Source organism: Ambystoma mexicanum, chromosome 4p (genome assembly GCF_040938575.1).
Source record: "Ambystoma mexicanum isolate Mex_15411 chromosome 4p, UKY_AmexF1_1, whole genome shotgun sequence".
Classification (NCBI taxonomy): domain Eukaryota; kingdom Metazoa; phylum Chordata; class Amphibia; order Caudata; family Ambystomatidae; genus Ambystoma; species Ambystoma mexicanum.
In genome coordinates, this window is record NC_090927.1 from 435,675,436 (window position 1) to 435,690,414 (window position 14,979).

The window sequence follows — 14,979 nt, forward strand, 5'->3', positions numbered from 1 at the left end:
TTGTAACTAAGTTAAGCGCCCGGTTGCCCCTGGGCCTGGTGCGCTATAGAAATAAATAAAATACTAAATACTAAAAAAAATACTAAAATATCAGTAAACTCTCATTAAGATTGAGGCCTAGGATGGACAGGCTCTAGAGTAGCACAATGTAGTAGTGCAGCACCAATACAGGTTACCATCCACATTCCCAGCCAAGGCTGCAGATGAAAAGGCCTTTACACCAAACGGATACAACCATCCCCATTGCCTCACGAGGCAAGCCTATGCAACTAGAAAGGAATGACTAGCCAAGCACGACCAGGGCGATGCCTGGCCCTGAAGGGCAATCTCCTGGGTGCCAGGGCAGAGGTCTTGTGCTGTCAAAACAGCCCCGTTGAGATTTAAGGCCTTAGTGCCCCCATGATACGTCACTCGGAACTACCACATGCCCACCATTAGAACTCTTAACTCCCTCACTCTGACAGAACAGTGTGGTCCTGGCAGATCCCAGTTAAAGGCCCGGGAAGGGGGCTGCTGCCAAATCACATCAAATTTGTACTGCAAAGTGCACAGGGTGAGGAAAACCAATCTATGAGGCATGGTGGGGCGCTTGCATGTCTGGGATCCAAAGAATCACCTCACGTTTCAGCGGGTCAATGCGACCTTGAGTGTATCCACCGAGTTCATGTTCAACTACCAGGTGCACATCACAGGAGGTGTTCATCGGTAGAGACGTGTTCATAATGGGGATCCAATTAGATCGCAGAAACCTAGTGTGGAAAGTCCAAAGACCACATGCAAGAGGATTGACACAATAACCCGGGAACCAATCGTCTGGCAGCTCATATGCAGCAGGTGATATATACACACAGGGGAGGGCCAATGGACAAGGGCACCCAACACTGTATATTGCTAGCAATACTTGTGACGGTATTGTTCCAGTGCACACTCCACGGCAGTCGGGATTGACTGCACCAACTGACATGTTATGACTTATTTGGTAAATAAAACGTTGTCATTGCAAGAGGTGCACCAAGCCTTTCCTTAGAGGAAAGTCACTTACTCATCTGGTTGGGGGCCCACTCTTCCATTGAAGACCACTACTAGATTACTAGCCATAATAATTCCAAACAAACATGTGGTCTAGCCAATGGATAAAATTTCATACCCTGGTATGGCAAATCAAATATGCAAGACCACGAAAGAAAGAAATCCAGCAAAGCACATCTTAAAATAAAAATCTGTCTTCTCTGTATAAAGTTACGGACCGGAAAGAACTAGTCACACGCTCATATCAGTGGTTGCCACTGAAATGAAAGACCCATTCTATTGGAAACTTCCATGGCCAGGTAACTAAATAAGCAAAATGCCAAATCGACGGAGTTGCTCAGAATGCACGCGTTCTAGATCACAGATCAGAAAAGCACATATGACAAGGCTGCCAATTTTTTTTTTTGTCCAAAACATGCTACGGAACGACCCTTTTCAGGGTAAGTGGATTCTCAGGGCTCAGTTTCTGCGAGTTCTTGAGGCGGGGTACAGCACAATCTAGTCGTAGCCCATGTTAGAATTGCACCTCACACGGGAACCACTCTTACAGTGCCTGGGAAGGAATACAACACTATTGCATGGTACATCATTTTCTATAGGTTGTTGCAAGGGGAATTAAACAGGCTTTTAAAAAGTAAAACAAGGTTGTTAAATATGCACATTTTATTTATTGAAGATATTAGGACAAAAACATTAAACCAAATACATGACAATTGGAGCACCAGGGGGCTTAAACCCCGCCATGCATGTCAAATCTTTCCTCAGATGGGGGATTTTATAGAGTTGGGGAGGGACAAAAATGTGGGCGGGGGAGTTCTGGACTCAGCACCATCTTAAGTGTGAAAACGTCACTTCTTGAGATTACCAAAACTGAAGGAATGCAGGTCTGCTGCAGCCTTTGTCTCCGGTTCTAGAACTGAACCCTATTTTGTTTCCGGTGAGCAGGAAAACGTCCCAAAGTCAAATGTCATAGCCAAGTAGCAGTATGTACATGCCACGTACTATAATTAAGCACAAATTCAAGTAACATTTACATACTACAGGATCCACGTGTACCTACCCAAACATGGCCACTGTACAAAACAAGCAGGCAGCAAGTACAACTGAGGTACTAGTATTTATGCTGAAAGACTTCAATATAAAAAGCAATAAAAAAAAATTGCCCGTCTAGATAATTATTTAAAAATAAAAAAAATAAGGTAGAAGCCAAACCAAAAAAAAAGCCATCTATGGACAATGACACCTGAACACAACACATACAAACAAGTGTGAACTACAGCATGTAACATGTCATCCGAAGTCAACCCGTAATTGAAGTACTGGCTTGTTACATCACTACCGTGACATTTTCCTCAATAAATATCAGAACATTCTTGACAAATCACAAAGGTGCATATTAATGTGCGTGGTGGGGAGAAGGATCGCCACAACAAAAAACTGTCAGCTTATTAATACACCTTTGTTGACTTGATATTCAGAGGAATGGCAACATTTTATATTAAAACGTGAGGGGCCCAATCTCAAAACTTGTGTCCAAAGCACCAAATGAGGTGGGGGGCGGGGGAGCACCCGGAGGGGGGGTACCCTTTGGACAAAAAGAACACAATAGCTAATGCCAGCTATCATGATCCATTAACTCAAGAGCATTCTGCTCATTTAGCTTAAGTGCAATGTGACAAGCGTGTAAGGAACTATTTCTGACCCTGTTTATTTTACATCAAAATTACAGTCTGGAGTTACAAATTAGAACTCTTTTACACCCACTTTAATAGAATGTCATCTTCTCTGCACATAACTTCTGCATTTCGTTGCAGCTTAACAGCACACAGAAAACAAAAAGCCCATTTTAGATTCCCTGAAAATGGCAGAAGTAGGGTCTATAACAGTACGATGCCAAGGCGTATGGGGAGAGGAAGTCTCCAAAATACAACAGGAGTGCTTGCTGCACTGTAAATGGCGACATGCAGACTCCTTGGCTCCTGAATCTCCACAATGCGTCGTACTGCCATAACTATAGCAGCAACCCCTCCCATTTGGTGTGTCCCCCCCCCCCCAATGCTACATGTGTATGCTAGCTCCTTGTGGAAGTTACTTTTGAAATCAAGAAACTCTTTGCTACCAAAGTTGGCCAATGCAGATTGTGATGAATGTGGCCAGGAAAGACTCCTTCATGTCGCCTAGTCCTGCTGCAGTACCATCTGAACATCACCGTTAGCATTCAGTTAAAAAACGGGTCCACGTCTTCGTCCATGTTGACGTCAGGCACCAGTTGATCCAACACTTCCTTAGCACCATATCCTGAATTAGACGCACTGAAATCTGTAGAAAACCAAGGATGGTCCAGAATTTCTTGCGACGTCAGCCTTTCCGATGGCTCACGACGCAGAATGCTACGTATGAGGCACTTTGCTTTGGGAGATAGTGTCTCTGGAATGTTAAACTGGCCACGGCGAATCTTGCTGAAGAGGGAACTAGGCTCAATGTCATGAAAGGGATAGCGTCCCACCAACATGGTGTAGAGCATGACGCCAAGGCTCCATACGTCCGCTGCCTTGCCAGAGTAGCTGCCATTCGTGTTTAAAATTTCAGGGCTGACATAGGCTGGGCACCCATGTTTGTCAGAAAGAGAGTCATCGTCTCCATGTAAAATATAAGCATCTTCTAAACTTTCCAACTTGACTCTTGTCCTGAAAAAGGAAAAAAAAATTAAGAAAAATAGACGAGTAAGACATTTCTTTGTCGCGCTACATATGCAGTGCATGCGTTAATGCAGGTGGAACAGTTTGCAGAACAAACATTTTTTACATTTCTTTCTAGATCTGAATGCCTGAAAATTAAAACCATTGCTTAAATTATAATCACATTTGTTGGCACAGGCAAAGCATTCACAGCAGTAATTTTCACAGAGAGCCTATACAACATCAGTGTGATCAGCAGTGCTGCTCCTTTATGATGTGCTGAAGCACAAGTTACCACACACACAACTATGTAGCTGCATGTAGTTAAAATCAGCTTCCGAGAAGGAGTTTTTGCAAGAGCTATTTTTTCTGGATACCAGTTTGTGGCGTGCTTGCAGTCCCAAGTACCCAGGCACTAACTGATCGTCCAAGTAAAGGACACTGCACTACAACACACTAAACTTAACCGGCACTGTTACATCAACCTACTGTAATGCACCATGGCCAGACCGCTGCCAGACACGAAACCTCCCCACGGTTCCTTGCTTCATTGTGCGCACTTGCTCTTCTGCAAGGTCCTCAGTGGCCCTTTGCACTTTAAGCCATTTCGACTGCTTGACTTGTGCCATAGTTTTCACTGTGGTGTTGGCCTCTCCCAGTAAAGCAGAACAGAAAGTCAGTAAGGGAATCTCATCACCTATATATATATATATATATATATATATATATATATGTTACATTTATAAACACTGCTTAAACGCCAGGGCAGCACAGCAGCAGGCGAAATTGGAAAGGGACAACTACCAATATGTGCAATCCCAGCGGTATCTGTATTGATATTTTCTTCCTATTGCGCACGTACACAAGTGCTTCAGAGTGCGACAGGGCAAAGGAGGGGAACAAGGGAGAACAAAACAACGATCTTACTAGTCCCCGTGACATCGAGAATGCGCAAATGCATGGAAGGGGGAGTAGTGGAAAGTGCGGAGCAACGGAGAAACAGATAAAGCCAACAAACCGTGGTAGTGCAGCCAGCTAGTTGCAACTGCTGGGCTTAAGGTAGCAGACAGGGTAGGTCTGATAAGTGTATGAAGAGAGGGGGTGGGGCAGGAAGATACATACCCCAGTGCAAGGGGGGGGCCCGGAGGCAGTGCAGGAGGGTGGCAGGGTGAGCAGTTACCTGGGCCCGGAGGACAGAGGGTGGCCGGGTGCACGTTGCCAAGAGAACAGATCAGCAGGGGAGATGGGGAGCGAAGGAAGAAGCAAAGAGGAAGATCTTGAGGTGCTTCCGGAACCGGAGAAGGTTCTCCTCAAGTTTTAGAGTGCCAGGGAGGCTGTTCCAGAGGGAGGCCTCCGCCAAAGACAGCTCTACCCCCAGCCTGTTTCTTTGAAAAACAACTGACCCCGAGGGAGTTAAAGGAGCGAAAAGCTTGAGGGGAGATATTTGCGAAGGAATAGCTGAAGGTATTTTGGACCCAGGCCCCAGAAAGCCTTGTGGACAATGCAGAGGGTTTTAAATCTAATTCTTGCATCTACTGGGAGCGAATGGAGAGATTTCAGAGCTGGAGGGGTATGATCCCAGGGCTTGAGGCCAAGGACAAGTCCCGCAGTCCTGTTCAGGATTAGTTGTGAAGAGTAGAGGCAGGTAGATTTAGAAAGAGGCTGTTACAATAGTCCAACCGAGAGAGAACCAGAGCATGGGAGACCATGAGCTTCTGGTGGAAGGAGAGGAAATGCAGAGTACCTCTGAGGAGGTGCAGTAGGAAATTTGACTTTTTATAGACAGATGTGGGCGGAGAAGGAAAAATGTGGAGTTAAAGTGACCCGTAGTTCTTAGCCTCGCAGGTGGGGTTAGGAAGAGGGCCAAGGGAGGCCGGCCAGAGCGAGGGGGAAAGGATGGTGAAGGTGTGGCGATGAGGAGGATCTCCGTCTTGCTGGTATACAGACAAAGATCATTGGCAGCACACCAACCTTGAATGGCAGTTAGGCAGTCAGATAGGGAGAGGAGGTGGCCGAGGGCAGCCTGAAAGGTCAGCATAGCACTGGAAATTTGAGCAGAAAAATGGTAATGCAGCAGGAAAGAGTTGCCAGGTATTTGTTGAAAAGCCAGGGTGAGAGTTTAGACCCCTGGGGAACACCACAGGTAGAGAGGAAGATCGATGAAAGGAAGGACCCAAGTTGGACCTGGGAGGGTCGATCAAGAGAGGAAAGAGGTCAGCCTGCCCAGAGCCTGATCAGTGATACCCAGGTTATCACAGACTGTTTAGCAGGATGGTATAGTTGACCAGTGTCAAAGGCAGAAGAGAGATAGAGGAGGATGAGGACAGAGGGAGGATGAGGACAGAGGGAATGTTAAGAATCAAGGTTGGAGAGCAGATCTTCACAGATGTTCAGGAGAGCAGTTTCCGTGCTTCTGGCAGCTCTGAAGCCAGACCGGTGGTCATGGAGACATGCTCACAATACAGCTCAACTCGTATGCAATATAGCCCATGAGAAACCTGCATCATTCAGGACCAGAGAACCAGTCATGCAAAACCTATTCCATACACTGAAGATCGAGCCAAAGAGGTAACTCGCCAGAGTATCATCTAAACTCAAAATTACACTTGGAAACGCAAAACTAACAGAATAATACACAGAAAGCTGATGAAACCATCACTCACCAAACTCTGCTCTTACCACCAGGACAATACCAAAGTTCCATCTCTGGAGTTGGGCAACGCACTCACCTTGGAAGCAAGACACTACAGAGCACCACAGGTTCTATCCTTGGGTTCGCACTTAGAAACCTCTGGGCATTAAGCACGTTATTATAATTATTTAAATAAAACAACCACCTTCCGTGCATCTTTGAAGACAAAGCTAAATAGGTCAACCTATAATCCATCTCTCCATAAAAACAGGACAAAACAAGCAGCGACAACAACCACAGCACCAGATACCTACTGGTCTACACCGATCGACCCAGTCAAGACAAAACAGATCTCCTAGTCCTCATAGGTACTTGGCTAACAGGAGTGCGATGAACAAGGCCACTCAATCGCATTGGAAGCTAAAACACGCAAGGGAAAGATTGAATGGCATTCTCACCAACACAATTGATGCTAATGTTTCAACACAATTGATGCTAATGTTTCACCATTGGGTGCCGTCAGAGTGCAAACTCTCCCACTGCACTGCCTTGTCTTCCATGCACCACTTCCTCCCACTAAAACAATCTGCATTCATACAACCCTACGTTTATGGACAACTGAGTACTCATTTCTTTTTTGGCAATTAAGGTTTTACCTATTGCAGAGACGCATCTGGATTGTCAATACAGACGATGGATCCATAAACCAGCATTGAAAGGTTGCATGGTTTGTGGATCAGCAACATGGAATACGGGAGCAGACCTGCCTGCCGAGAACAAAAACAATGCCCTAGTATGCCAATGTGGGACTGTACCAAAGCCTCAGGCGGCTTCTCAAAACCAACTTCGAGCAGAAAGACAGTGGCCGGGAAATAGCCCACTTGAGATCTTTAAAGCTTAGCTAAACGGGAGGCTCAAAGGCAGCTCAAAACTGTTGTGCAGTCCCTTTGATCACAGTAACACTTGGGCTCAGATTACTGTAAACTGCCACCAAGCCTGATCACTTGCAGCATAAGGGAGCACGCCCACCCACCAAGAGAAACCATCTTACTCTTGGGGGCTGGGTGGGAACTACTGCAACAGAAGATGCACACCAATTCTCAATGTGGAAAAACATCAAACTAGCCCAGAGATCGCACTCACATCTCTTCAGTTATCAAGGAACAACAAAGCAACTGTATTTTTAGTTTCTAGACGCCCCCCAATAAAGGACTTCAGTTGCAGGTGAATAACCAAATATGCTCTTCTGCCTACCTATGAAGGCTTTCAGTCGCAGAGATTAAAAACATTCTGGCCCAACCCTGTACCCACCTAAAACAAACCAAGTACAACCGCTTCTTCAGTGCTTTTACTGGCATGACCTGATGTCCTGGAAATAATGCAAGCACTGCATTTCTATCAGATTTTCTGCAGTGTGCACAAGACCGAACCAGAAACCTGGGCCACGATCGAAGCACATCACAAAGCAACATGCAACACCATCCTTGAAAATGGATTCCGCTTCCCAAACACTGTCATGTGGAATGTTCTTTTCCATCTTTGTCAGTAGATTCCATTTCACCAGATATCCATGTTTCTGGTGGGTAATTAGCCCCATCCAGGGGTTCTGGCAATTGACCAATTTCTTCTTTTATAACATTATTCCGAACCTACTGGCATGCTGTTTGCTTGCGGGGAATATCGGCTTCTACACTATTATGTGGCCCCAAGGTCCCACTGGTGTCATCTTCCAGATTTCCAAGTCTTATGTTGTTAGACATGGTTTACAAGTCCTCTACTGCACCCAGGACAATGCTATAGTGTCACAATTTACGTGGATACGCAATACGAAAACCAAAACACATTTAAGTTGCATAGTTCAATCAGCGAAGGGTTGCAAGTGGGGCTCGACCCTTTGCATACAAAGAAAAGGGTATTGAGCAGCAGATAAGACCTTTGAATGGGAATATATTGTTCAGACTTCGTTCACCATTGATGCTGCAATGGTCTGTGGTGGGTACATTTACTGGGAACTAGTATTTGCGACCTGGCCTAGCAATACGCGCTTAGGAAGTGAGCAACATGAAGACGGCAAACAAAAAAAAAAAAAACATCCGTCCACGGAAATGCTACATCGAAGCGGTGGCAAATATTGCCCAATAGGCTTTTTTTTGGGGCCAGTACTGGGCAAGACCAGCCAGACCTGAGAGTTAAACTCTCACTTTAGAGTTGTATCGATAGAGCATGGATCCATGGGTTTGAATCTTTGTAGGGACTACAGCTTTCACCCTTTGATGTTGATAAACGGCAATGGCCTTAAAATGTGCACTCGCCATTGGCTAGTGATGGACCACAGTATGAAAGAAAGGGTGTGCATGTAGAGAATGAAATTGGAAACTTTACTTATGCCTTGCCATGGCAGTAGATTGCAACTCGAGTACCTAGCGGAGTGATGAATACCCCAGTTACCAGGAGATGGAGCATGACAGTCGGTCTGTAAGTGGTCAATATCATTAGAAGGTTTGGCACTGCTTCGGCCAGGGACATGGAGTGAAAGTGCCAGACCCATCAGATTCAGGACAGGATGCAAAAAGAGAACAAGTTTAAGGACACGCCTACCCTGGACATCAGATCAACGAGTGGCCACGAGGCTTGATCTAAAAGCGTACAAGGACAAGTCCTGAGCTGGACCCGGTCACCGAATGGGTAGAGTAGCCTAGTGTAGCTTCAGAGTAGTAGGGCATACTGCGACTGGGCAGACCGGAAATCACTTATACCAGAATTGGCTAGTCTATAGAACCCAAAATTAACATGCAATAAATGCAAACAGCGACGACACCCTGTGTTTAATTACTTTGCAATCGAGGATGGGGCAGTGAGTTTTTCTTAATCAACCTAAGTGTGCCCTAAACCAATTAAACCTGCAAAAAAAAGTTACATCGCACAGAAATCATTCATGCGGCAGAATTTTTTTTTTTTTTTTTTTTTAAATGGTGCTCTAGTCACAGCAAAAATCAAAGTTCGTTGAAAGAGGAAGTTATGGTGTTTTTGAATGCTTCCGCATTGCTGGCGAGTGAAACCACAGTGCAATCGGAGGGCAACAGTGATCCTCAGACGGCAAATTAACTTTGTCGCCATGGAAACAGACAGGGAAAACACGCGTAAAACGCGACTAGCGAGGCCCATTCCATTCTTTTTTTAAAAAAAATCGATAGGTCAGTCACTAGTACACTATTCGACGATGGGCTGTTGACATGTTAACTAAACAAATTTAAAACTCTGCTACAAGTCAAAGAAACATGTTCCATCCAACCCTTCTCGTCGCCCACCTTCACAATCCGCCACAATGAAACCCTGAAACAGTCAACTCCCTGGACGTGACATAATTGATTTGACGAATCGCGGCAAAGTTATTCATCGATGCCCATTCCCCGAATTAAGTCTACCACTTACACAGAATGATTCATGGCATGCCTTAAAGTCCCACTTCTTTTCCGGTGCCATATGGCATGCATTTAAGAGATGCAAGTAGCTGCAAACGCGGGGTCCGCTAACTGATCATTTGCTGAAACACCAACCTGGCTATGCGCATCAAAGCGGACAATCTCAAGCCAGTCCAATGTAGCACTAGGCACATGGCAGGCCCGGACTGGCCAATTAAGGCACTGTCCAAGGGGCCTGCGAACATGTCAGGGCAGGTGTCAAGATTGATGTATTATTGCACCAGGTCGTTTTTACCAATATTAATGACCATTTGCACGTTACTAAAAACGTGCAATTAAGGGGCGCTAGAGCATCTCCAGAAAGTAATGCATGATATTTGCGGTTGTAGCCCCCTTTTTTGGCGACAACTTTATGCATCAGTGGGACACCAGTCTTGTGAGGAGCAAATGAGAAGAGCACCAGTAGTTGGGATTCAAGAAGCAGCAACAAGAATTGTGCAAAACGTACCACGTGTTGGAGACATTATACCCCCAAGAAAACAACAACTGCATCCAGACCTTCACTGCTAAATCTCGCAAACGTTTTGCTGATTAATAAGGTGATCCGAGAAAACGTTACAGACAAACTTACTTCTGGGGAGCGTTGTGCTTCTGAGGGCGTATGGCACAATATCCACAAGTGTCATCTTAATAACTCATTCCATATCTGCCATAAGAGGATTCATTGGGCCAGGACTTCCAAACGCGGACACTGCACATGAGGAAGCCAGATGGTCTCCATCTGATATCACACACACACACACACACACACACACACACACACACAACATCCCGCATAAAACCACAAGCTCACGGAGATGGTCAGTGTAGGCAAGCAGGTACTGCCTCGCAGCAAGATCAAGACGCGCGCCAACAGCCTCCCTCTTATTATCATTCCAAAAAACTGAAGTCTGGGCACTAGCAGGCCCCAGGAGATAGATGGCTCCTTCCCAGATACATGAACAAGATATTAGCAGCCATTTTGACGTGAGACACAGGAAAGCTAGCGTGCCCTTCATCCTCCTGTGTGGCGGGAAGGAGGTCGGATTAAGTGGACACCGTCTAGATGTGGTGGAATTGAACAACTGTGTGGGCAAGTGCCTTCTTGGGTCCTGAAGAATGGGCATATTCCGTCACAGCACTTTCCCATGCGAGGGAGCGGGCGGGCTCCAAACTCACCAGCCTTTCTGGAAGAGTACTCTACCCGTTTGCTACGGTGCAAAAAAAAAAAGCATTTTAATTGAAAACACCCAGAAGACTAGACTTGCCCCATTTTCTATGCTCCATCCTAATCACAGATCCCAGGAGATGGAAAAAAAGGCAGCTAGACAAGCACCTTACTTTCGAAATCCCATCATACCCGAAGCAGCATTAGAAAATGGCGCTGGTGCATGAACAACATCTATAACCTATTAAAAAAGCCAACGTCTGCAACACCGCCACAGGAGTGAACATTTCAGCAACGCCACGATGGAGCAAGTTTAGTTTTATTGGATAAACAAGGGCAGCAGAAGACTTGGGGTATTTAAGCAGATCCAACTAATTTAAATCTCAGGTTATCCCAGAACAAGAAGTAGTTGAAGTGTCTCAGAAGGTTTCTGAAATGTAAACTAGGCCTTAAAACCCACAGAATTTCTTTTAGGGTGTCGCAGTAGGTATTTTTGGCAGAAACATCAGGAGGTGTTCCTCAATATGGGTATGGGCAACATCAAACTTACAGAAACCACATTGAAGCAGGGGCACAGGGGAGGCAATCGGCAACATGCTATAAAGGTATTCCATACACAGCACAAATGCAGAATATGAGGTCATGTGCTAAGCCTGGAGGTCAAAACAATCGCCTCAGGTTCTTTAACATTAGGTCCACCACATCGGTCCAAAAATGGACGCCTTTGCACATTTAGCAAATGGTGCACCTAAAGGCATTCTTTTTAGAGCAGTTTTAAAAATCAGACGCTGAAACAACCAGCAATGGCAGCTATCGGGAACCCAAACCGCCCAACCTCCCCACCCCCATATTCAGAGTGAAAAAGGTCGACTGGAGCAAACGAACGAACTAGGGCACATGTCAACTGAGTGATTGTGATCACGGTTTACGCAAAACAAAACCCAAAGATGAGTAATATAGCAGAAAGAGGTTTGGTATCACTTTTACCAACAATAAACACAAAGTAGTGAAACACAAGATAGGCAGGTGCTCCAGAACCATAAACGCATCTTGAAAACAGGAGAACAAAGCTACACCAAGAATACCCTAGATAGGAATGCAAGGAGAATCATTGCTAATCTCTCCTGCTACACAAACCCTTTACATCCCCTATACGTTGCCCTGCTGCAGTCTAGGTGCGTTTGGGCTAGACAGGAATTGCCTACTTCAGCCCACACGTGAAGGCACATTGCAAACCCAACATATGAGGCAACATCCCCGTATTTCCTCTTGAAGTGACCCATACATAACCAGATAGCCTTAACTGAGTGAAGCTGGTGGCTTACCGGTCATCATCTTTGAAGACAAACTTTCGGAGCTTGAGGTCCCGCAGTACCAGCCCACCCTCGTGGCAGTGTGCTACAGCAGAGGCGATTTGACGGAACAGTCTGGCTGCCTCCTCCTCTTTGAGCTTTTTGCAGGTACGAACAAACGAATGCATGTCCCCATGGCTCCGCTCAAAGAACACATAGGCTTTAGTCTCTCCAAGAATAATCTCAGTAATTTGGTTAATGTTGTTGTGTGAAGTTAGCGAAAAGCAGGGGGCCAGGGACTCCTGGTAGCAACGAATATCAAACACCTTCAAAGAAAGCAAAAGAACAAAAAGCAGATTAATCATGGTTAAAATATAACATTGTACATTTTGTTGCAACTCCGGGATTCAAGCCTGTAAAAAAGTCATTAAAAAAGGGGGTAACAAAAAACAGCAACTGATGCAAACACTCACAACCTAAACATACTGCATCCAACAATACAGAGAATGGGGCAAACATTTCCGAGATGAACCAGGGTGGGTGGGGGGGGGGGGGGGGGGGGAGTTTGACTTCAGACCCTACTGCTATTGGGGAAATACTAGGTATAGTAATTAAGGTACAACTGTGCATGTGCAAACCATTGCCAGCATACAGAGGGTAGATCGAGCCCCAAAACATGGCACCGCCTGTTAACAGAAGATCATGATTGGGTCCATTAGCCACCCCTCCCTTCCAACCACAATGCCAGATAGTCAATTCAGGGCAGCAGTGTGATGCTGGAAATGCATTGGAGTGACAGGGCCTCGGTATCCTTGTCCTTTACTGATTTTTAGTGTTTTTCACGCAGGAGTTCACGTGGGCCTCGTGGTGGTGCAGTTCTCTTTTGGTTTGGTGTACAGACCCATGGGATACCCTTATGGCACCCATGGGTGGGGATACAACCCTGTGCCCCTAGTGTATGTTTTTGGGCACCTGTGTGTGGCCCACAGAGCAGGGTATGGGCTGGTGGCAGCTCCATGCTGAATTTGACTGGGGTTCTGAGTATCCCTGGATACCCAGGCCCTGCCATTGGAATCAGTTGATTCCCGATACGAAACAAGATAGAACCCGTGGCCGCTTACCCTGCATCACTGTTACCTTGGTTTTCCCAAAGTCCCGGGAAGCCTGGACTATGTCCCTTCCGCCTGACTAGCTGTTGGGTGGACGTTCCACATATGGTAGTGTGGGGGAAGTGCCGACCAGACTGGCTGGAGCATTCCCAATGACTATGTTGTGGGTACGCCTGTGGGTGGGACCTGGGTGAATAGAGTGCGACAAATACGCATTTTGTGTTGTGGATGTCTAGTATCTAGTGTTGACACAATGACTGAGACAGCCCTGCCGGAAAGCAGTATGAATGCAGTCTGTAGTGTTGAATGGCGTGGTACTTCTCCGAATCCACATTCTGTGTTGAGTGTCTGGATGGAGAAGAATGGCCTGAAATGCACTGTGCACCCGATTGGCTGACTGACTACCTGAATGCCCTTCTGAGTGATTGGTTGCCTGAGTGTGACCCAGCAGAGTGAATGGGAGATCAACAGTATATCTGGGGTCCTCTCACTGCTAGAAAGCAGAAGGCAACAGGAAAGATGGCAGCACTATACCCACTCCTGAAGAGCAAGTCCATGCCACTCCGGACAAAGATCAACGTCTACAAGGCGATCATCAGACCAACCCTGACTTATGCCTCCCCAGCATGGATGACCTGCCATGAGCGACACCGGAAGAGTCTTCAGATAGTCCAGAACAAGGCCCTGCAGATATCGTCCGGAGCACCAATCTTCACAAGGATAGCAGACCTTCACAGAGACCTGGACATCGAGATGTTGGATGAACATCTAGCGAAGCCGAGTAAGAACTTCTGCCAAGAACTGGATCAGAACCCGAACCCTCTGATCAGAAGACTCACTGCCACCACTGCAAACCCCTTCGACCGCTACCCGCGGCCCATCACTGCGAAGACCCTGTGAAACCAGCCCTACTGTGACAAGACCACACAGACTAAGAAGAATACAAACCCACGACTACACACTCAACCCAAGAAGATGGAGTAATGAGGCTCAAGCCTCGGTATCCAAAAAATCACCGCTGATGGATAAAAATCTATCAGCAAGAAGAAGAACAAGCGCTAGAAATCATTCAGAAGCTGGAGTTCAAACAGCCCTGCTGGAAGAGAAGTAGTGCTGTTGCTCTATTTCATCGATCTGAAAGTGATGCGTCTTCAAGAACTGATCCAGAGAGGACCTGGTTAGGCACCCTCTTCCAGAGCTACGAGGGACCATCGTGCACTGCTAAACCTTTGCCGAAGTGCCCTGGAAGTCAGCATACGAAAGACTGGCAGCCGGAGACGGCCGACAAGAAATGGAGAAGCATCGGACAGCCGCCCGTCGTCGGCCAAAGTTTGCGATAACCGCAGGAGCCCCGTCAAAGTTAGTTGCCCATAAGCGGGGACTGCTCAACGACCGAAGCCGCAACGCTCCATTGATTAAGACATTTGATACCCGACGCGCTCGTCTGCACCGCCTTATCCCGCCGGAGAAGGACAGGCCGTCGACGCACTGAGGAGCATCCACCGGTGAGTTTCCAGCCACCAGACGACCGCATTGTCACTGACGACCTTGCTGGGCCAAAGTTCCTCAAACTCTTTGCGGTCCCAACTATCGACACCTAGGTGCCTGGC

General features: G+C 46.5%; 1 protein-coding gene across 2 annotated transcripts in view; it reads right to left on the minus strand.

Moving 5' to 3' along the window:
- Positions 1-1,669: 1,669 nt before the first annotated feature.
- The window catches only part of TRIB2 (tribbles pseudokinase 2), a 29,181-nt gene continuing 15,871 nt past the window's right edge, over positions 1,670-14,979 (minus strand). For both annotated transcript variants that reach the window (XM_069605947.1, XM_069605948.1), the window contains exons 2-3: positions 12,294-12,586; positions 1,670-3,716 (exon numbers count right to left, since the gene is read on the minus strand). In XM_069605947.1, the coding sequence (XP_069462048.1) occupies positions 3,248-3,716; positions 12,294-12,586 (762 nt within the window). In that variant the 3' untranslated portion in view covers positions 1,670-3,247. The remainder of the gene's footprint in view (positions 3,717-12,293; positions 12,587-14,979) is intronic.